Raw genomic sequence first — 23,853 nt, 5'->3', positions numbered from 1 at the left:
TACGTTAATTATACATTTATCATACACATATTATACAATAATGATATGATATTTATTTTTAACATATACAATAGTGATACATATTTAACCTTTAGTGACGACTTTTTTAATTGGCTAAAAGCACGATTTTTCTATGCTTATAAAATCGCCATAAAAAGTCTAACTTTTTAAAAATAAAAATAAAAATAAAAATGTATGGGGCTGTTGGACCACCCAGCCTTTAGTGGCGACTTTTTAAATCTTTTGTGGCGACCAAAAGTCGCCACAAAAGGCCTGCTACAAATTTGGCTACCAGATGAGAATAGTTTATGGGCTAATTTTTGGGTTTGGGAATAGATGGGCCTGGGATTATTTATGGCCCAGCGGCCATTTGTGTCATTTTCCCTAAAAATTATTATGTGATAATGTGATCACACTTTTAAATTTACTTCCTCCTTTTTAATTTGTTTGTCTTAATTTGACTTGGAACAAAAGTTTAATAAAAATAATTGAATTTTGTGATCTTAAACTAAAAATATGTATAATACACTAAAAATGCACTTTAATCTTGTGGTCTTACTCTTAAACATGTCACTAGTTATGAAAGGCCCGTGCTAAGCCCGGGCCCAAACTCAAAATATAAAAATATAGGGAAAACATCACTTATTGCCCCTAAAATACAAAATATTTACCCGCTCATGCCCTCTCCCAAACTATTTTCGCTTCTATCCCCACCGGTTGGAAATATTTACCCGACATACCCCTCGGCCAAACCCCTTTCTCTCCGTGATACCATCGCAGTATATTTATATATCACGATGGTATCATGGAGGACTAAGAGAAGGACTGAAACAGTCCTTTATGATACCATCTCAATGTATTTATATACTATGATGGTATCATGGTCCTGAGGAGTGTCTCATTGAAGGACTGAAAAGCAATTTTTCATGATACCATCACGGTATATGTATATAAGACGATGGTATCATAGAGATTTTTTTGAGAAAAGTGAGTCATTTTTAATAAATGAACATAGATCATTCATGATATCGTCTCGGTATATTTATATACCATAATGGTATCATGGAGGACTGAGAGAAGGACTGAAGCATCTTCCACGATACCATCTCAGTATATTTATATACCATGATGGTATGATGAAGGACTAAGAGAAGGACTGAAGCATCTTCCATAATACCATCTCAGTATATTTATATTCCATGTTGGTATCATAACTGGGGGCATTCCGGGTAAATATTTTTAATTTTTTCTGGGGGTACAAAAGTAATGGGGATATGGGAGGGTAATTTTTTTTATTTGAGGGGGCATGCGTGATCTTTTCCCAAAAATATAATCTTTTATTAAATAAGTATAACCTGCTATTTTTTCTGTCCCAATTTATGTGGTACACATTCCTTTAGTCTGTACTAAAAAGAATGATACATTTCTATATTTAGAAATAAATTAACTTGAAACTTTCCCTTTTACCCTTAGTGAAATGATTTACAGCGACACAAATATCTATGACTTGTTTTAGGCCACAAGTTTCAAAGTCCTTCTTTTCTTTCTTAAACTCCGGGTCTAATCAAACTATATCACATAAATTGGGACGGAGGGAGTACATTTTTCTATCGCATAACTAATTTAATGTACTTGCAGGTTAATGATATCTTATTAATAATTTTTATAATTATTAAAGTTTCTTCATCACATAATTAGATGATTTTTAACGAAAACTTTATTTATGAGGAAGAAAGTTAAGTAGAAAAATTAGCAAATCTCAAAGGGACACAAGTGATTCGATATCCTAAACTAAGATGATAAAGTAGGATAATTACAACTTGCAAAAATCATAAATCGAAAAATATTTTCATATTTTTGTGAATTTGTGAGCGTGTGATTTTATTTATAGAGAAAAATAAATTTGTTTTGATACTTATTAAATTATGCACTCATTATTTTGTGTTAAGGGTTTATGCTGGTTAAATGTGATTTAACCTTAGTTTTAGACTAAATAATTTTTAAAATTATACCTGAAAATCATTTTAGTACAATTTTTTTTAAACACATGAGCTTGGTCATTTATAAATATAATGTAACAGAAATGCCTACATGTAAGTAAATAAATTTTCAGAAATTCTCAAATTCAATAATGCAAGTATAAAATAAAAGAAATGCCTACATGTAAGAATCTACAACCAACGAACCAATAACAGGAGGAAAAAAATAGTTGGAGGACAATAAGCAACAAATGAAAAAGGAAAAACAAGAGATCGACAAGAAGCAAGAATATCTAGCGAAGAAATGATTAAAACAAGAGAGCGACAAGAAGCAAGAATATCTAGTGAAGAAATGATTGTTTTTTAAGGATAATAGATAAGATCAATAGAAGAAAGTTGTTATATCCCGTATTTTGAACAACGGGACAACTTGTGTGAGTTATGAGAAGTTAGGGACAAGGTTATCCCGAGAGACGTTCGTTTGTTTTAAAGGCTTAAATTGTGTATGATTTCAATGTCTTGAAAATGTTAAAAGAACACTTGAAGGAATTTTCCATTTTTAGTAAGTGGACTATTTTGGGAAAGTTGAAAATTCAAAAAAAAAAAAAAAAAAAAGAGGGCAAGGTGGCCGGCCACTTCATAGTGGGCCATGGCCACATGGAACATGTTATGTATTTATAAAAGATGACTAAGTCATCTTCAACACTTAAACAATTTCTAGAAAAATCAAGAAAAACCTTGGAGACAAAAACCAAGAGGGTTTCGGCCATGTCCATGATTTTCAAGACCAAATTTCATCCATCAAAAAAATAAATTCTTCAAGTAAAGTTGCTAATTCAAGGGTGCTAAGTAACGTGGCGGTGTTGTTTCGGACAATAGTACGCTCGTTTTCTCTAACGACCAACTTTGGTCAAGTTAAGTTGAAGAAGAAAGGTGAGTTTAATCTTGTTTTCTTGTGTTATAGATGGTGTATATGTGTTGTTGTATGCTAAAATGGAAGAAATTTATGTTAGGAGGGAAGTTGAAGTTGGCCGTGTGTGGTAGGTTTGGCCATGAGTATGTGTGTTGTAGTATAAGTCATGTATTAATGGTAGTTAGCATGTTTTAATTGTTGTAGTGTGAAGAAAAGAATGAAAATCATCCTTTGGTGTGACATAGTGTGTTGGCCGAATGGCCTCCCTTTGTGTAGCCTTGAATGAACAAATTGTCGTTAGTGTTTTCGTTGTCGTCGTCATGGATTTTATAAGGAAAAATGCAAGTTTGATGGCTTAGAATGATGTTATGTTGGTTATGGCATGAGTTGGGAATTTATGTGAATTTTATGTAATTTTTACATTTATGAATAATGCATTGTTAGTATGTGGATTAATGATGTAAATCATGAATTTGGAAGAGAAGAGTGTATTTGATGTTGTTCTCGGGTTTGGGGACCATTTCGGGTACAATGGAACAATATTTGGAATGTTGGAAAAATTGTATGAATTGCTTAAAGTGTTATTGCATATGGTTTGAATGGGTTGGATTAGTAGTTGAACGCATGAGCGTTAGTGTCGGTTTGGTTTCATGAAGCTAGTCGATTATATTGGAATGTCTCTAAGTATATAGCAATATATGTATAGTGTTGGAATATGTTGGAATTGAATATTAATGTTGGAACGTATTGTGAATCGACTATTAATGTTGTGGTTTGATTTCTTGTTGGGTTGTTGTGGAAACGAGCCGAGTTGAAATCTCGGGGTTGGTGCATTTACAGGGGAAATCTTTGCCGAAATTTCGATAGAATCTAATGTTCGTTTGGAATTGAATGCCTAAATATGTATGCCTAATGTTAATGTGCTTTGCGTTATGTAGATCTTGGAATTGCCGAGGGTTGAGGCTTGGTTTGTGTTGCGATTGAACGAGGTATGTAAGGCGTCGCTTTCTTTCCTTTGGCATGTCCTAGCGCTATTAGGCTATAACCCGCGTCTCGGGGTTATTCCGTTCTTAAATCCGAGCTTAGATACGTACTTGTTTGATCCTAAAGATTTATTCTTTAATATGTTCAATGTAAGACTCTTAAGCTTTCAAATAAATGAGTTTTCAAAAGACTTATGAAAATTTTGACTACAAAGAGGTCCCGAACTTCAAACGTCCGTAACTTTTGCATACGACCTCGGAACGCCCCAAAACATAATATGTAAGTTCATAAGGCATAACTCTTCCCTACCCCGCGTAGTCGGGCTCGGATGGGGGTCGGCACCCGTCCGTGGGGCCGCGGCCTTTCTATGCTACCTTTATGGATTTTCGGAAAATTCAATATTTTCTTCACTATGATTTTCTCATATGGCTTTCTTATTTACTTAATGAGTACTGTTTATGATTTTGATGCATATGATTACTCATGAGTCCGCTCGTGCTTATGGTTATTGCTTCGTTCACCGGATCCCGGGCCGGTTATGTTTCGTGCGCGTTATGACATATTCTGGTGTGATGCTGTGTTACGGTTCGCCGAGCTTCTCGCTAGAGAGCCGGGTCCCGTTTATACGTGGCGTTATGTTGTGTTTGGTGTTATGGTTGACTATGATGTGTTACGGGGATATGTCGGGTTACGGAGATATGAAACTTTCTGGTGTGATGCTGTGGTATGGCGCCATCGACAGGCGGGCGACCATCGTTCTAAGAGCCTTTGCATGATTTTAATTTTTGATAAATACTTTGATGTTTTGTAAATCATATTCATTTTCTGTGATATGTTATTATGTTTCTGAAATCCTGCTTTACATACTCAGTACCTATTTCGTAACCCCCTTTCTTCGGTCGCGTTTCATGCCCGCAGTGCACCGACGCCCAATTTGAGGATCCCCTTCTTAGGCCATCTATTCTCGCTTTTACGGGAGTGCTCTCTTCCGAGACTTATACATTTTGGTATATATTTTCTTCCGATGCATATGTATATTATTATTCGGGGTACGACGGGGCCCCGTCCCGTCATATGATTTCGTTATTCGTCGCAGGTCCGTGGATATGTACGTGGGTTATGGCTATGTACGTACGGTATTGTATATGTACGTGTGATATATATCGGGGCGGTTCACCCGCCACGCGCGCCTCGTCCGCCTCGCCTCTATATATGTGTATATGGATATGTTGGCCCTGTGTGGCCTCTGTTGGTATTTCCTGCGTGCAGGTTAATTTTGGGTTAGTAAGAAAAACAGAGGAAACTCTGCCCAAATTTTTGTAAATACTTGAGTTACTATTTCGGCTTTTGGTACGTACGGGTGCCCAGGTCGGGCACTAGTCACGGCCTACGGGGTTGGGTCGTGACAAAAGTGAAAGAAGAAATAAGGTAGGTGTTTGACAGCTTTTAAAAAGTAGACCATAAGAACAAAAAGTAAAGTTGACGTAGGGATCTAGTAGCTCAGTTGGTTGGCTACCGAACTTTCACCTTGTTGGTGAGGGTTCGAATCCCCACATTGTAATCCCCTCCTGCATTTCCCCTTTCCCTACCCCTATGTAATAAAATAATTTTTTTTTAAAAAAAATTGACTTTAAAAAATGAAATTAGGACCTAGAAGTAATTAATTGAAAAGTTTAACATTAATTTGAAATTTTTTGTGAGGACTACAAAAGCTCTTGGTTCTCCCTTATATATAGTAGTAATATTAAAAGAAAAAGAAAGTCATATGAGATGTTGAAATTAAGGAGTAGCTAAATTAGGAAAAAGATATTTTTTTAAACAAGCTAAAAAAAAAAGTAAGACCAACAAATTGAAACATAGGAAGTAATAATTTTCAAAAGGTATCAAGAGTTTAAATTAATAATATTCAACAATGGTTTAATTAAAAAGCGTCCAAAAAAAAAAAAAAAACTCACAAAAGTTATCATGTGATATTTGTGGACAAAAGTTTAAAAAATTAAGCATCATATGTTGATATTCTCCACGTGCCAAGTCGGTGACTAAACGCCATTACATGGACGATTAAAAGTTCGACAACACATAAGGATTTAAATTTTAGGAAAAAGGACACTGTGTGTCCACTCAGCCAAACTAATCCCACATTTAATCACTGTTTGGGCTTAATCCCACCAGGAGTCCGGTCGACCCAAATTAATGCCAAAAAATGGCCGGCCGGCCCAAAATAATGGCAAGGCTGGCCGGCCCAACAGTCTAGGCGCTAAAAAAAAAAAGACTTTTTGTGGCAGTTGCCACAAAAACGTCGCCATTAAAGGGTTGCTACAGCATATTTACATATGTTGGAATTACATATACACTTTATATACAAGAATGATATAGTTTATATACATATGCTGGAATTAATCATACATTTATTATACATAAATTATATGTTAATTATACATTTGTTATACACATATTATACAATAATGATAGGATATTTTTTTTTTACATATACAATAGTGATAAATATTATATACCACAATGATACGGTTTCTATAATACATTTTTTAGGTAACGACACAATTTGGACGAATTTTTGGAGTAATCTGAACTAGTTAATCGTTAGGATAATTGTCACGCCCTGAACCATGGCCTGGGCGTGACACGGCACTCGATGCCTAACTGTCTATGACCGAGTGAACCCATGGCTACTGAGTCTAATAGCTGTATCATGAAAGCATGCAAGATATAAAATGAACCAAGAGAATATTCTAACTCCAATATAATAGAGGATGCAGAAATAAATGTTGTGAGACAAAACCAACATAACTTACTAATGACTGTGTCTATGAAACCTCTATGATCAAAATACTGTAAGAATAACTAGGTCAGGACAAGACCCTGACATGCCTCAAATACTAATGAACTAACTAATACTCGAAAGCTGGAAATAGACAGGAAGCCCTGAATGAGAGAGGCTCACCAACTAGCTAATGTACTCAAAGTGCTGGGAGCTAAGCGGCGGCTGTATCCTCCTGAAAGTCAGACTCTGCACCATGAAGTGCAGGCCCATGCATAAGGACGTTAGTACATTTGAATTGTACATGTATGATAAGCAACTGAAGCAATGATAAGGATACATGAACAATAAAGTATAATGAAACTGAATACTCATATCATGAGCTGATCTGTATAGAAACCACTTGTGCAAATATCATGTAATTATGGCCTCAGGCCCAACAAATAATGAGATCTCAAAGCTATGGCCTCAGGCCCAAAATAATTACATATGCATATGAATCATAATTATGGCCTTAGGCCCAATCAAACATGAAGCAACAGGTGTAAAACCGACTCACCGGCTCGTAACCCGACTGATGACTTAGACTGCATTCTGAGACTCATAGATTGAATTATAAGTCTTTTAGATTAATCTAGGGTCCATAGCATGCATAGCAAGTATGAATATAATCAGAAAACTAAGCTCCAACCCTAGGTTATGAAAATCAAGAACTAGGGCAAAATCATGAGCTCGGATTTCGAGAATTATGATAATTGAGGTATGAGGATGATTAAACAATGTTCCTCATGTAGATAGTATGCTTAACATACCTGGAATTTCTCCCAAACTTGAATAATAATCTGGTCTTGCAAAAAGAGTTTCAAGGTTTTGCTCTTTATGCCCTTTAATTGGGTTTTCTTGAAAACCCTATGTTAAGAACATGGTTTCATGGTTAGATTAAGAGCATATATGATAGAACTGATTTGGAAGAGTTTGGAATGACTTACCTTGTTGTTTTGGATTGTTGGGAGAAGAATACTTCGTTTCTAGGGCTTGGAATTATGAAAAACGAAATAAAACAACTGAAGGCTGGTATTTATAGGTTCTGGTGCGGGCTAGGAAATACGGTCCGTGAACCTGGACCGTATTTCAAGATGCTCTCCAAAAGTAAATAAGTTTCAGTTTCTTCTTAAAAACGATCCCAATTTACGGGCTGTATTTCAAAATACGGTCCGTATTTAACAATATATAATTCCACATGCCAAATTCCAGAATGCACAGTGATTTAGGGTATCACTTTACGACTTGAAATACTGGCCGTATACTGGTTTACGGTTCGTATTTTGGGGCGTAAATCTCCATCTGACAGCTGAAGAGAAATTTCCAATTCTCACATTATTTATCTGGTTTTCTAAGTCTGGGATCATGGTCAAGGCTTAAGTTAAAGCTCTGAGGTGTTACAATAATCTTCCCTTCGCACTTAGCTTGATTATAACATAGATTTGAGGCGCAAAACTTGAGCATAGTAAAGAAAAATTCTTGAAATAGATTCTAGGGTTTATCAAGAATTTTGGGCTAGTTTGTTGTTAGAATGGCGCCCAATGGGTTTTAAACTTCATGCATACTGGTTTTCTCCTCGATCTGTGCTTGAAAACACGTTTTTAATCTAAAAAGTATAACTTGAAATTTGGGAATTTTGGTTAACTGTTTGGGTAAGGTGATACCGCTGCAGTGGTACACTGCCCGCTATAGAGGCACCGCCTTGGCGCTTAACTGGCGGCTGTGGCGGCTCACCCCAAACATTACTGACCGATGTGGCAGTCTCATTTCCGCCATAGCGGCGGTACCGCCATAGCAGTCTGCAGCCCACTGTGGCGGTTGTCGCAGATTCTGCATCAGTGCAGTCTGCGACTAGGCCGTTTACTCAATTTTTCGCTTTGATTCTTGATAGAATTGACATGTAACTGATAAGGCTTAAGGATTGACAGGCTTTTAATTTCTTCGCAGGCACAATGGCTGAACGCGGGGAACAAGTACCTCAAATCCAAAGGGCGGTGCCCCAAAACAGAGAAGTGCCCGCTTATGAAAATCTTCCCACTCGACAGAGTAAACGGCTACACTTGGAGCAGAGGTCTATTCCCTTACTATTGGAGCGAGGCTTTGACATGACAAATATGGAAAGACGGGCTCCAGATTTCTGGAACAGTTTGGTGGAGACCAAGTGGACTCGCTTGGTTCGAAACCTGGGAGATTGCAATGAGTCCCGGGTTAGAGAGTTATATGCCATCCTGCCTTCGGTTGACTGGGATGTTCCTAGCCCGGTGATCATAATAAGGGGCACTCCCGTGAAAGCGGGGGCCAGGGCTATCAACCGGATTTACAGGCTAGATGATCATCCCGAGGAGCCTTATTTGGAGAAGGCGGCAGAGAAGGATTTGATGTGATTGGCCACCCAGTTGGTGAAGGCAAGTGATATACCAAAGGTTCCCTGGGCTCGTGGTAGGGGAGCGATATACAGTGACCGCTTTACTGCTGAGGCTAGGAGATGGTTATAGATTGTTAGCCGCCGAGTCCGCCCTTCCTCAAACACCCATGATGTCTCCTATGCCCGTGCCCTTGTTATTGCTTGCATTCTTGCTGACATTCCTGTAAATGTGGGGGCGCAAGTCATTGCGGAGTGGAAGGAGTTTGTGGAGGTTGGTGGAAGAAGCTTAATGTTCCCTTCCTTGATCACCTTTTTGTGCCAGAAGGCTAAGGTTCCAGAGGAGGACGATGACGATTGGGTCCAGCTTGAGCCTCTTTACCATCTGCTGAAGGCGAAGGGTCACGGATCGGCGATTGTCAGCCGGAAGAGGAGAAAAGAGGATGATGCGGGCGAAGGAGGAAGTGGAGCTGGGGCTGACGCTGGCGAGGGGGATGATACTGGGACTGAGGCTCCTCATGCACAAGGTCCTTTTGAGCGCATAGAGACGCGCTTTGACGACATTGAGACTTTACTCCGAGTGATGCCCATGCCTTCTGGCGATTCCAGTTCATCGGTCTCTTCTTTGCCTACCCCCTCGCGGGAGATGAAAGGGTATTTTGACACCTAGACGCAGATGGGTGAGTCAATCACCGGACTGCCTACACCACTCTGGCTAAAAATCATGGTGAGCTTCGCACTGATTTTGATAGGGAGAGGATGAAGAACAAGGCGCGCGACAAGCTTAGAATCAGGTCTTGGAGGGTTGCTAAGGGGATGTGGGGTAAGATGTACCCCAATGAGCCGCTGCCAGTGGAGGATGATGATGACTCCAAGTAGTACTCCTTCGAGAGTGGCCCCCGTGAGGATAGCGGTCAGCGTGGGTTAGGTGGTGCCGGTGGTGGCGACTCTGATGATGACGGCGCGACTAGCATGCGGCCAGCCTAGAGATTTCCCTCTCTTTTTATGCTTGGTTGCCCTTGTAGGGCCTTTATTTCTGGACAATTTTTTGTTGGTTTGCCTCTTTATTTTCGGATAATTTTGTTTTGGTTTTTAGTTGGCCTGGTTTATGGCCATCGTCTGGATAATTGTTTGGATATTGGACTATTTAGTTTTCTTGCTTTTATTAATGGTAGCTTATTTATTTTATGCAGCTTGTTGGTTGGTCGTACTGCTGTTTCTATCTGATTTGTTGGGTTAACAGGGAAATGGACTGAGAACAGGGAAGTGCAGGTCTCTGATTCCAGCAGTGCCGCTGCAGAGGTCTCTCAGACCGTTGTGGCGGCAAGGGGGCCGCAGAAGCAGTCCCTTTGGGAAGATGGATCACCGCTTCAGCGGTTGTTCCACCGCTATGGCGGCGCCGCCGCAGCGGTGGGCTGGCCGCTGGGGCGGTATATCTGGCAGTGGTATGCCCAATTCCTCTCGCATCCGAAATCTAACTCACCTCTTACAACGCAGCTATATCTAACTCTGAAATATAACTTACTTTTTGCACGTAGATACCAATTGGAATCATCTAGATACCAATTGGGTTCACCAAGATACCAATTCGATCGAAGTAGCACGATTTGAAAGAAAGAAGGGAAATCTTCCTAGATGCCCTATAGCCTCCCGTGGACGGGTACGGACGTCTACGTACCATTCCACGAGACTCTACTAGACATTGCTCTTGTACCTAGTAGACCGATAAACTAGGCTCTGATACCAACTTGTCACAACCCATTTTGGGCTCGTGCGGGCACCTACCTTCCCACCTTGGTAGGCGAACCCTCTCGTTTATACAACGCTTCAATCACATAACTTTCCTTTCAAAAGCATTTGGAAATTAAGAAAAACAACGGAATTTCATTTATAAATACTAACTCAAATGTTACATAAATTGACAATAAATTTTTACAAACTCAATACAATTTTCCTACGACCTGGTCTAGACTAATACAAGAGCGACTAAGTAAATTTCAGAGTGACATCATATTCTAAGACTCAACCTCCAATCCCGGAATGAAATGGGAGGAGGCCTTCTAGACAAGCACCGCATAACTTCTGCATATACTTTGATCCATCAATTGAAACAGTCTACACCCCAAAAAGGGTGTAGCAAGTGCAATATCAGTACAACCACACGTACTGAGTAAGTATCATAGGCCGACAATGGTTAGTAACACATATTGGTAAAGAATTCACGAATAATGATGATAATCACTAAATCAAGTCACATATCCCGAAACAATAGATCACAACTTCAATCTAACTTAAGTCACAACTAATTTATCATAAATTATAAGTTGGCCAAACACATATACAGCTTTTCAACGTCTTTACTATTCCCGGGTCGCCCGTCCGTGTTTTAGGAGCGAACTTATTGTTACGACACCTTCATGTCCAACCTTGCTTAACACGATACACTACTAGTTTTAGGTTCGTCTAACAGGCACAAGTCAACAATATAAGTCACAAGAGTCGAGTCCAAATGTTCATCGTTACCTATGTATAGCATCTAAACCTCATAGAATAAGTCTGAGTATATCTAATCCTGAACAATCACCACAATAGAATCATCACAGTCCAATCATCAACAACACAATCGTCACAATACAGTCATCACGACATCTCACTCAAGTCATAATGCAATGCAGTGCAATAATGGTATGAATGTGATGCCATGCCATGCTATGCAAATGAGGTATACACATGTACTCTGGACGGAAATATCGACGTCTCGGTAGCACAACCCAGTGTGACTCGTGAAGTCTAAGTGTCACTCATCTCGGATCTTAAACAAACAGACAGACGGGACCCTGGCTAATTGCTCACAGGGGGAATCTCACCGGTACCACTCCGGGGGACCGGCGGAGCCCATGCATTACAATCGATTCCTGAATAATATCGGTATCGGCCATGCAACAACGATGCCCGAATATAACCATCGGACATCGGCCTCCTCACAATCACTCAAAAGAGTTATCAAATATCAGTTTCATAAATCAACGATTCCGGGATTGAACCTCGGACATCGGTCTCCTCACAATCACTCAAGTAAAAGAGTTTATCAAGTATCAGTTTCATATAAACAAAGATTCCGGAATGGATTTTAGGACATCGGCCTTTTCACAATCAGTCAAGTAAAGAGTTTATCAAATATCAGTTTCGCTCATCAACGATACCGGATCATCACCGGATATCGGCCATGCATGATAAATATGAGAGAATGCGTGCAATGCATATGCCAATCACCAACAGTCGAGCTCAATATCACAATTACCACAACGGGTATGTCAACAACGTATCACATCACAATACCATCAGTGGGTATGCTAACATATATCCAAGTACAAATACCAATAACGGGTATATCAATCCTATCCGAACCAGGACAATAAGCAACATTTGATATCTACTAACTACGCATGGCATCAAGCCAACACAATTGAACAATAAACATACATAACGGTGTGGCCTAGCCCCAACACACATCAAGTCAATCACTTAACAAACGGTATTACTATTTCCCAAATCAAAGATATTTGCTTAGGATAAAAATCTCACCTTACACTCGAGTCACTCGTCACCATTTAATTAGGACATCATTCACTACCGTGATTCATTTTATATTTCCAGCTAGCGCTTAGATTTACTACAATAATCTCGTCGATAGGCATAACTAGATTCCGTCCACTACTCCCAAGTCACATAAATCCACCGATAATCAACAAGGTCACATCAATACCTAAGGAGTCTATAGGCCACGAGCCCAAACAAACATGTCACACATAACAATACCATCCTAAGATTCCATCCCATATCTCCAAATTCCTATACATGCATTCTCCGTTTCTTCTACACAACAATATGAAAAACTAACCGGAGTCTACCGAAAGGAAACCATAACCTACCTCATGGCTGAGTGGGTGCCACGAACATCCAATGACGCCTCAATTAATCACGACCGCGTAATCCATACGAAAAGCTCGGAGACAACCATGAGACCCAAGTGTAGAATTCACCATTAGGGTCCTTCCCAAGGACTTCGAAATTGCTAAGGTAGACATGGAATTTTATCCTACCTAAAAACTCACTATCACAATGCTAGTTGATAGATCAACCTTCATTTAGGACATTCATGACCTTACTCAAGTTACTAGTTTGGTCAAATTGCCATTTTAGGCTTATTTTAAAAAACCCATTACCAAGATCTAAAATAGAGACCCAAAGGTATTTTAATGGGGTAGGTGAAGGATTAGGTTGGGAATCATGTTAGGATGATGTGCATAGGAAAATATCCCAAGGACTTTATATCAAGAAGGACAAGGGTTCATTATATTGGAACTTAAGAGATTTGAGATTCCCATTTGTGACTCTAGACAAGGATCCTTAATGAGAATCAATGTTGGGAGAATGGATGGAAGAGTTTAGGGAAATAACCCTTCCCAAGGAAGTATCATTTTTGGCTCCAAATTACTCCAAAGGCGGCTGGACTCTCTAGGGTTTTGAGAAATGAAGTCAATTCCCGAAATGTCACTTAAATAGGTGGAATTCACTGTGCGAAACCGCCCCGACGGTAGATGTACCGCTGCAGCGGTACCGTCAGGGCGGCCAACACGCCGCTATGGCGGTTGAGCAGTCATATGCGGTTACCGCTACGGCGGTTGGTATACCGCCACAGCGGCACCGCTGTAGCGTCTACGCGACCGCTGTAGCGGTCTGGCTCTATTTGTTTGCTCACACTTCTATTGCTTATGCGATGCGCACGACGATCTTGGTTTGGCTTGAAAGTTTTCCAAGATGCGAGAAGGTGGAGACATCGTTAAGCCCCATAGTTGTCGCCTTTCTTAGAATTTCACCGTAACGATGAAACGGGTCATTACAGATACATACCTTAGTGATTCATATTTTATATAGTTTCTATACATTACAGATAGGAACTGATACATATTTTATACACAAATGACACATATTATATATAAAAATCGCCTCAAACATTTTTGCGTTTGGCTTTTTATTTGAAAATTGTCTTATTTAAGTTTTAGCTAATGGATGAGATTTGTTTAATTGCTACATTTTCGGTTTGGGAAAAATTGGGCTAGAGGATGAGATTATTTATGGCCGAGCGGCCATATATGTCCTTTTCGCTAAATTTTACGATGTCATAACTAACCCTGTGAGGACGATCAAAGTCCTCATATCAACGTTTATATAAAGTAATAATATGGATTTACTTTGCCCTCCGTTACACTTTCGGTACAAATTTATCCCTCCCTTTAAGAAAGTTATCAAATACCCCTCATTTGTCATTTTCCAAGAGGTAAATTTGTGACCAATAAGGGATATTTCTGATAACTTTCTTAACAGGAGGGATAAATTTGTACCGAAAGTATAACGAGGGAAAATTTAATCTATTTATTAAATTATAGGGGCAAATTTGACCCGTTTCCCCTTTTTCTTCTTCACATTTTACTTAATAAAATAATTATTTTTGGGGAAACTTTGCAAGAGAAAGCAAGACGTACTTGTTATGGAAAAGGTTATCCTTTGTAAATGTCGCTCTTTTATAAAAAGCATGATTTTAAGACAAATCGAACTTCATCTACTTTCTAAAAACATTTATACCTCTTATATAATTGAAATTCTAAACAAATGGAACTTCATCTAACTAAGTAAATTTAAGATAAATTTGAAGCGGACGAATAAATAAATAAAAATTGAAATGAGAAAATGCGAATAACTTACATGTTTAAAGTGCAAGAAAATTATTGCTAATAGTTAGTAATCTTACTAAATAATATGTTTTCATTTCCTATTTATGAGTTTCGAAAGATACATGTTTCAAAAATATTTATTCTCTTTTTTAATGAAAGACGTGAATTAAAAAATTCAACAGAAAAGATTTATCTTCTTTTTAAAATTTATTCAAAATAAATAGGTAAAAGCTTTTTACTTAAATTTTAATTTGTCTTCTAATAATTTTACTTTAATTCTTAGTTATAGGTATATACCTCATAAGGGTGTCAGGTAGGATTTCTATATATAAAGAAAGGTAAGTGTTGAATTTTAAAATGAATAAAATATATCTGAAACTTAGTCATATTATAGGTGTGTTTCATGTAGTTAACCCTTGATTTATTTCTTCCAATGCAAAATCATGAATTCTACTCATCTTTTATATGAGAAACATTCAGAACAAGTGCTTCGCTTGCTCTTTTATGGCTATGTTTAGGGTGTACAAAGAAAATAAAAAAATCGAACCAAATCAATAATTCAAATCAAGCTGGGAAAAAAAAAACTGACTAATGCTTTGGTTTATTTTGGTTTGGTATTGGAAAAGAAATCCGATCATAATTCGTTTGGTTGGTTTAACCAAAAAAATTCAAACCGAGCCAAACCAACCCTACATTACATGTATACAAAATTTTAAAATATTATACATAAAAGATTTATTTATAATGTAAATTATAAATATTTCTTAAGTTTTTTCATAATTTTTGACTTTTAACATATTATTTCAAGCTTGGACTTAGAATTTTGAATGTTCCAATAAGTTTTATAGCCCATAGATTTAAGTAACTCAAATAAAGTCCAAACCAAAACCAAATCAATACTAATGCTAAAAAAATAAATTCAATCCTAATGCTAGAAATGATAATAATGTTGGATATCTATTTTTAGTTTTGCATTGTTAATTGAGACAATGAAAATACATTACTTATTTTTTTTCTTTGTCATGTAAATAATACTTATTAGCCATACTTATTTTAGCACGACCTAGTATTTTTAGATGATGATAATTTTCGTTATGCCTTATTAATTAGCAATATTTATTTTATGCTATTTCATTATCTTTTTTATTGAATATTTTATTACAATGTAATCCCTCATTTCAACTTTTTGTTATTTTCTTAAGAAACACATTTAATCATATAGTTGTATCTTACTATGACTTAGGGGTGTACATGGACCTGGTTGGTTCGGACTTTTTAAACACCAAACCAAACCAGACCAATTGCGTCTTTTAAATTTATACACCAAACCAAACCAATAAAATTCGGTTTTTTCAACCTCGAATTTTTTCGGGTTATTCGATTTCTCGGGTTTTTCAAGTTTTTTTTCGGAGTAGTCTTGATACAAAACATATAACTTTTACTTCAAATATTTCTTTTGTCCTAGTAAGATACAACTATATATTAAGGTGTTTCTTAAGAAAATAACACAAAATGTGAGAAGAGTGATGACATTGTATTAAAATACTTAACAAAAGCTAATAAAATCGATCAAAATAAATATTGCTAATTAACAAGCCATAAAGAAAATGGCCATAATCTAAAAATATTAAGTCATGCTGAAATAAGTACGACTAATAAGTATTAATTACATGACAAAGAAAAAAAAAACTTAAGTTATGTATTTTCACTCTCTAAATCAATTATGCAAAACCAAAGAATAGATTTCCAACATTATTGTCATTCCTAGTGGTAAATTGAATTTCTTTTGTTAGCATTAGTATTGAGTTGGTTTTGGTTTGGACTTTATTTGAGTTACTAACATCCATAGGACATAAAACTTATTGACATTCAAAATTCTAAGTTCAAGCTTAAATAATATGATAATAGATAACAAAACTAAGAAAAAATTTAAGAAATATTTATAAATTAAATTATAAATAAATATTTCTATGTATAAAATATTTTAAAAATTGAATACATGTAATGTTGGGTTGGTTCGGTTCGGTTTGACTTTTTTTTAGTTAAAACCAAACCAATTATGATCAATTTTTTTTTTCAAACACCAAACCAAGTCAAACCAAACCACTAGTCGAGTTTTTTTCTCGATTTAACTCGATTTATCGGTCTGGTGCGGTTTGTCGGTTTACTTTGTATAGCCTTACTAGGACCAAAGAAATATTCTATGTAAAAGTTATGTTTTGTATGCAGATATTATCGAAAAGAAAAAAATCCAAAAAATCCAAGATTGAAAATCCCAACTTTAATTGGTTCGATTTGGTTTATCGACTTAAAAACCCGACACAATTAATTTAGTTTGGTATTTAAAAAAGCCGAACCAACCGATACACCCCTAGCTATGTTTCATTATTTAGCCATAGAGCAAACTGTTTATCAATAGTTTGCTTGAAAATCATTTACACCCCCCAATTTTGCTTTAAAAAATAAACTCCCCCCTCAACTTTGAACAATAGACATTCTCCCCCCTTTATCCTAATTGACTTTCTTAAATGCCTATTTTACCCTTAGATTATCAACTTTTGTCTTGTTTTTAACTTCTTTAAAATCATGGTATTTTTTATTTTGTTAATTCATGGAACAAATTTCTTATAAAAAAAAAAATATTATCTTCTAGGCGAAGCAAAAAGTGAGAAATACTAATTGAGTATATAAGTTAATGATGTTCTATAATAATCTAAATTAACATAATAAACAAAAAATTAATTTTATTAAAAATAACCAAAACTTTAATATTTATTTATACAGGTGAAAAATTAGAGGTCATAATAACTTTATGAATATATTTCTATGCAGGTAATGCAAAAATAATTTAAAAATAGAGGCGAATTTTTAAAAATAATTTATTTATACTGTAAATGAATTTTATTATATTTAAGAAATATTCCATTAGTGAGAACCACTTGTTTATTTATATAAACAATAGATAATGAGAGACTTAAATATACACATATGCATGTACATACTTATGCATATAATATTGAAATAACAATCATAAAAAATAGCATTAGATTTTATCACAAATTCTTAAAAGTAGTATTCTACTTATAATGTTAATGAACTTAAATGAGAATTTATAAATATTTAGATTGAAAATATAAATATTATATTATAATATAAAGATGTATTACATAAATGAAGGATTGAAAAAACAAGGATGAAATAGTCATTGCATTGGATAAATGAGGGAGAATGTCTATTGTTCAAAGTTGAGAGGGGGAGGGGGAGGGGGAGGGATGGGTGGGTTTGATTTTTAAAGCAAAGTTGGGGGTGAAAATCATTTTCACCCAATTTAAATTATATAATTGGAGTTGGCCGGTTCTCATTGTTTATTCTATTTTATTTATAAAGATTTATTTCCTTTGCCGATGTAAAACGTACTTAAGTGGATACGTCTTAATTAATCCAATATTTATAGAATTCATTATAAATTAAACTATTCTAACGTTGGCATCAACCTAAAACTATCCTCCTTTTTCTTTATTCCCAATAACAAAAACTAGCACAACGCTCCTAACTTACGTTGGATTCCTTTTCTTTTACTTAATCACATTTTGACATTGAAACGAAACATGGTATTTATCCTAGTGTTATTGCGACACATTTAAGCAACAATTATTTTATGAAAAAGACTGTTAGATTTGGTTGCCAAAAATGAAGCATAGTAAACCATCAAAATTTGAATGTCAGACGTTAATTTATTTTAGACATAATACATAAACATGTCCTTAAATTTGACCTCAATTGGTAAGTATGTCCTCCAACTTTGGGTGTACATAACTAGACACCTCAATTTGTCTGCACGTTGTTAGTTGAATACTAACTTATAAAATGATCATCTAGACATCTCCATAATTTATGTGTTACGTTAGTGTCATGTCAGCATTTATATTTACGTGTTTAATTTTATATAAATTGAAATGCCTACTTGTGCACGCCTGAAATTGTCAGGGCCAAGCTTGAGGTCTGTTTTTCCGTTTTATTTGTTACAAGAGAGCACAAAATTCAGGTGACAAAATGAAACCGTGTAGGGGAGAAAGTTGTAAATTTGTCGTGAACAATGTTGGGATGTAAAGAATATCCATTGGGCAAAACTATGATGCTTTCCCCAGACAAATGAAAATCTTAGCCCCAACACTTAGCTGTGGTCTTACCTCTCTCTCTCTCTGCGCTAAGGATTTTATCTCTGGCAAACATCGCCCTCTTCTCGAGGTGACCCTTTTAGCTTCACAACTTACTTCTCTTGAAATATTTTGGTGACCATTTTAGTTGTACAAGTTGCTTATACCCTCTTAATTCTTGAAGTTGTTTCCATATTTAGTGACCATTTTAGTTTTAAAAGTTGATTCTTTACAATATATGGTGACCCTCTTGATTCTTGAGGTTGCTCCAATATTTGGTGACCATTTTAGCTGCAGAAGTTGCTTCTTTGCAATATTTGGTGATGCTTTCATGTGTTTTTAGCTTATAAAGTCAACTGGATTTTTCCCCTTCTAGTTTGATGTCTACCAAATTGAACTCTTGATTTTACCGTCATAAATAAAGTAGATAGTCCTTTTTTTGTTGGTTGGGTTGCGGGGTAGGGGAAGCTCCCCCAATAAATGGTTAACTTGTTTAATTTTTTTTTTTTTTAATTACTGGCTTAGAGTGTTGTACACTTGCTTGACTTGAGTAATTATGGGCTGATTGATAGGAGTAAGTGTAACTATAATTTGAATCCGAAAAGTAGAGCTTGGCATGCTAAAATGGATGAATCTTAGTTGCTGGATGTTGATGAGCTAGGAGCTGGACTGATTTTGTTCTGGGCTTGGGGTTTGACTAAATAGTCTCAACATGTATAATGCACATGCTTTTCTATTCTTCTTTCATCACAGAGTATTTCCGGACTAGGCTTCTGGTGAAACTATTGTATTGTTACCCCTATGATGCTTTACTTGGTCCTAATTGCACATTCATGCTGAGCATTGACAAAGCTGTTATAAGTCAAATGCTCAATTAGTGGTGCAAGTTTCATTGTGACCTTGACCAGACACAATTATCAAAGAAATGTTTGTGTTAATAATCCTTTCAATTGATCAAATTTACCTTATCGAGTAGTGATTCAGACTGATATTTCATCAGCCAAAGTTTCTAGATGCTATTTGCTGTGTGCATCTTCTTGGGATGCCTGCTGTGATCAAGGAGTAGGATGGAGATGATCTCACCTCTGAAGAGATATTGTCATTGTTGCATTCTTAACTGCGTAGAGAAGAAATTCACTCATTTGATTTCTACTATCAATCATAAAATTATTTGTCAACATTTCCATTTCCCAAAACTACAATTCTGATAATTTACTTAAACCTTCAATATTTATCAAAAAAGTTATTTAAACCTTCAAATTTTGGACATACTGGCAGGAAAGCGCTTTCAGATCTTCCAACTGCTTCCTAGGATATTGTTCACATGCCAGTTCGACATTGTGCCCATCTGTCTTTTGCATGCTTCTTTCCTTCTAACAATACTTGTAATATCTCTCCCCAGCACAAGTACCGAGTAACTCTGTCAATCAAGGCTTGGACAAATGCGAAGAAATCACCTACTGGTTTTCCCTATGTTGAAATTTGAACCTGAGACCTCATGGTTCTCTACCCGCTTCATTAATCATTAGGCCGCACCCTTAGGTGCACAATACTATTTTCTATGGTGTATTCTATCCCAAATTTGATTGTGTGATTAAATAAAAATACCTTCCCTGAGGATGGTCATGCGTTCTTTGTCAAGCATATGTGCTTCGTCAAAAGTTTCTGTTCTCAAACTTTTTTACACTGTCCCTAGGGTTTGGTTCAGTAGTAAGGATGCAGCGCGGGATATGTGGATTTGGCGCACATCACGAGTTCGTTCCACTGGTTTGAAGCCTGGTATTTAAGTGGGAGAAAGGGTAGAGGGGTGGGCCCATACTCCCTCGAGTTTCAAAAACACAATTGGGGTTGGTCCAGCTAACTAACGGGATTTCTGAGTCATCAAAAAATAATTTTCTTGTTACACTTTGGCCAGTTCTTTTAAGAAGAATTCTGTAGAAGGGTATTAACCATCCAATCCTTAGTTCTAGATTATGATTGCAATCTATTTCCATTTAACAGAAAAAGAAAGGGAAGTCTAATAACAGAATGATTTTTCATGCTAAGACGACACTTGCTGCTTATTTATTGGTTTTCCAGTTTCATGACAGAGGACACTTTGCTGTTTTTCCATTTAGGTTCCTGGAAACTAGCTTTGCTTTTTGCTTGTATTTCCTAGATAGAGTAGGAGTACGCATTCTGCTCTGATTCTATTTTTCTTAGTTTTGCAGGTTTAATATAGTTGGTAGGCTCAAGTCGAGGCGGTTATCATGGCACATTTACTTTCTACTACTTGTTCTTTAGATGTCTCTTCCAGCAACAAGCTGCATTTCAAGTCAATTAACCAATGCTCTACTCCTATTCCAACATCTTTTAATATGGGAATTTCCTTGTCACCCTTCAAAAAGCTAAGTTTGCAAAGGAAAAGGTCTTCACAATGTGTGATCAGAGCTTCAGCTGTTTCCATGAGTCAAGAAGCGAAAACCCAGAACGAATCTGGATCTCAACAGACCACTGATGGAGCCTCCACTAGGAAGAAGGTCATGGTCATTGGTGGTGATGGCTATTGTGGCTGGGCTACTGCTCTCCACCTATCCAAAAAGGGATATGAAGTTGCCATTGTTGACAACCTTATCCGTCGCCTATTTGATGACCAGCTTGGTCTAGATTCTCTTACACCCATCTCATCTATCCATAACCGCATAAGGCGTTGGAAATCACTCACAGGAAAAGACATTCAACTGTTCGTTGGTGATATATGTGAATTTGAGTTCTTGGCAGAAGCCTTCAAGTCGTTTGAACCTGACGCTGTTGTGCATTTTGGAGAGCAGAGGTCTGCCCCTTATTCTATGATTGATAGGTCAAGAGCTGTTTTTACCCAACATAATAATGTGATAGGGACACTTAATGTACTATTTGCCATAAAGGAGTTTAGGGAAGAGTGTCATTTGGTCAAACTTGGGACAATGGGGGAATATGGGACCCCTAATATAGATATTGAAGAAGGTTATATAACTATCACTCATAATGGAAGAACAGATACTCTTCCTTATCCCAAACAAGCAAGCTCTTTCTATCATTTGAGTAAAGTCCATGATTCCCACAACATAGCTTTTACTTGCAAGGCATGGGGAATCAGAGCTACCGACCTGAACCAGGGAGTTGTATATGGGGTAAGGACTGATGAAACTGCAATGCACGAGGAGCTGGTTAACAGACTTGATTATGATGCTGTATTTGGAACTGCATTAAATCGGTTCTGTGTTCAGGCTGCTGTTGGACATCCACTTACGGTGTATGGTAAAGGAGGGCAGGTACGAACTTCCTCTCATTCCATGTAGTACTGCATTTTAATGAATACACAACTAATACTAGTAGAGAAAATTTGCTTCTGGCCAAAGATACTCAAGTTAAACTTCTTTTCTAGCTTTTATAAAGTGCATAAGTAAAGAATATGCATTGAATCCTTCTCTAATGCTTTTGTTGTTTGTTCTTTAGGACCAACTTATCAAAAAGAATTGTTCTTGGGACCATAAACAGGGTGAACTTCAATAATCAGTGACATAATCCATAGACTACCTCATCTAAAGAGACTAAGAGAGTTGAGATTCATCTTGTTCTTTCATTGCCAAAGACTGTAGCCATTCAACACGGATATAGGGACTGAAAAATCCTTTTTTCAATCAGGAAGGAACTGAGAAACCTTCTATATAGGAAATGCTTAAAACACTGGACTGTTGATGTATTCTGCATACATTCTCCCCAACAGCAAAATACAAGCTGATATTTCCTCCCTTCTTGCATCGTAATTCATTGCACCAAGATTAGCAAAACCCAGGGACTATAAACTTTTGTACAATTGGCGATTGTTGCTGCAAATCGAAGGTGTTATGAATTGGATGATTTCACCTCATATAATGCATCTAACACAATTATCCTGGGAAAGCAAAAAGTGGTGAGAACTGAGAAGGGGCCAGATAGATAGTCTTTAGATAATAATAATAAAAGGTGAAGTTGATAGGATTCCTTCTTTTAGATGGGGCTTGATTTTCTTTGTTCATGACCCGCTTACTGTTTGTATTTATTTAAAAACTTCTTGACCAATGACCCCTGACAATAAGTCAATTACCATTTCAGTCAATCCCAGGCTTTCCTAATGCATGTTATTGTGTCTTGCAGACCAGGGGATATTTGGATATCAGAGATACAGTTCAATGTGTTGAGATTGCAATTGCCAATCCAGCACAGCCGGGAGAGTTCCGGGTTTTCAACCAATTCACAGAGCAGTTTTCAGTAAACGAGCTTGCAGCCCTTGTCACCAAGGCAGGGGCAAAACTTGGGCTTGAGGTGAAGACCACATCGGTTCCCAATCCAAGAGTAGAGGCAGAGGAACACTACTACAATGCCAAACATACTAAACTATATGAGCTTGGTCTACAACCACACCTCCTCTCTGATTCTCTTCTTGACTCACTACTGAACTTTGCTGTTCAATATAAGGATCGTGTCGACACAAAGCAGATAATGCCTAGCGTTTCTTGGAAAAAAATTGGGGCGAAACCAAAGACTGTTGCAGCATAAATCACTTAGACATAACTCTAGAAAGACTTAAGCTGAGAGTTCTCGTTTGTCATCATTTTATATAGGAGCTATAGTATTTTTACAACCCCTTGGATGTTCTTGTGTTATAGTTTTTGGGAGAATTTGTTGTATTCATATGCAAAGAGATACTCGAGGAAGTCGTGACCTGTTCAAGCCTGAAACTTATATGTGAATTACTTGTGTAGTTTTGGCAAATTTTTAGACCTGTTCCCGGATCTCCTGGTCTTTTTGGGCTTTTACCAGCTGCATTGAGTATTAGCTTTTGCTTGCATGGTGACTGAAGAGAGGTTGCCTATGGGGTCTACACTTCTAGATGACACT

The 23,853-nt window shown here is 36.9% G+C and overlaps 1 protein-coding gene across 1 annotated transcript; it reads left to right on the top strand.

Annotated features, from left to right (window-relative positions):
* The first annotated feature begins 21,153 nt into the window (after nt 1–21,153).
* Nucleotides 21,154–23,727, top strand: LOC132029626 (UDP-sulfoquinovose synthase, chloroplastic). The gene is made up of 2 exons (XM_059418912.1): nt 21,154–22,244; nt 23,110–23,727. The coding sequence occupies exons 1-2, from the start codon at nt 21,201–21,203 to the stop codon at nt 23,509–23,511; spliced, it is 1,446 nt and encodes a 481-aa protein (XP_059274895.1). The 5' UTR covers nt 21,154–21,200; the 3' UTR covers nt 23,512–23,727.
* Nucleotides 23,728–23,853: the final 126 nt, after the last annotated feature.

The sequence above is a fragment of the Lycium ferocissimum genome, chromosome 9, assembly GCF_029784015.1.
Source record: "Lycium ferocissimum isolate CSIRO_LF1 chromosome 9, AGI_CSIRO_Lferr_CH_V1, whole genome shotgun sequence".
NCBI lineage: Eukaryota > Viridiplantae > Streptophyta > Magnoliopsida > Solanales > Solanaceae > Lycium > Lycium ferocissimum.
The sequence above is the reverse complement of the archived record's forward strand: the minus strand, read 5'-3'. Positions and strand labels throughout refer to the sequence as shown.

Bases quoted from the DNA above. Each gene is read 5' to 3' on its own strand.
- LOC132029626 (XM_059418912.1), top strand. From the start codon at position 21,201: ATGGCACATTTACTTTCTACTACTTGTTCTTTAGATGTCTCTTCCAGC. The intron at 22,245-23,109 runs GTACGAACTTCC...TGTGTCTTGCAG, and splicing joins TGTATGGTAAAGGAGGGCAG to ACCAGGGGATATTTGGATAT.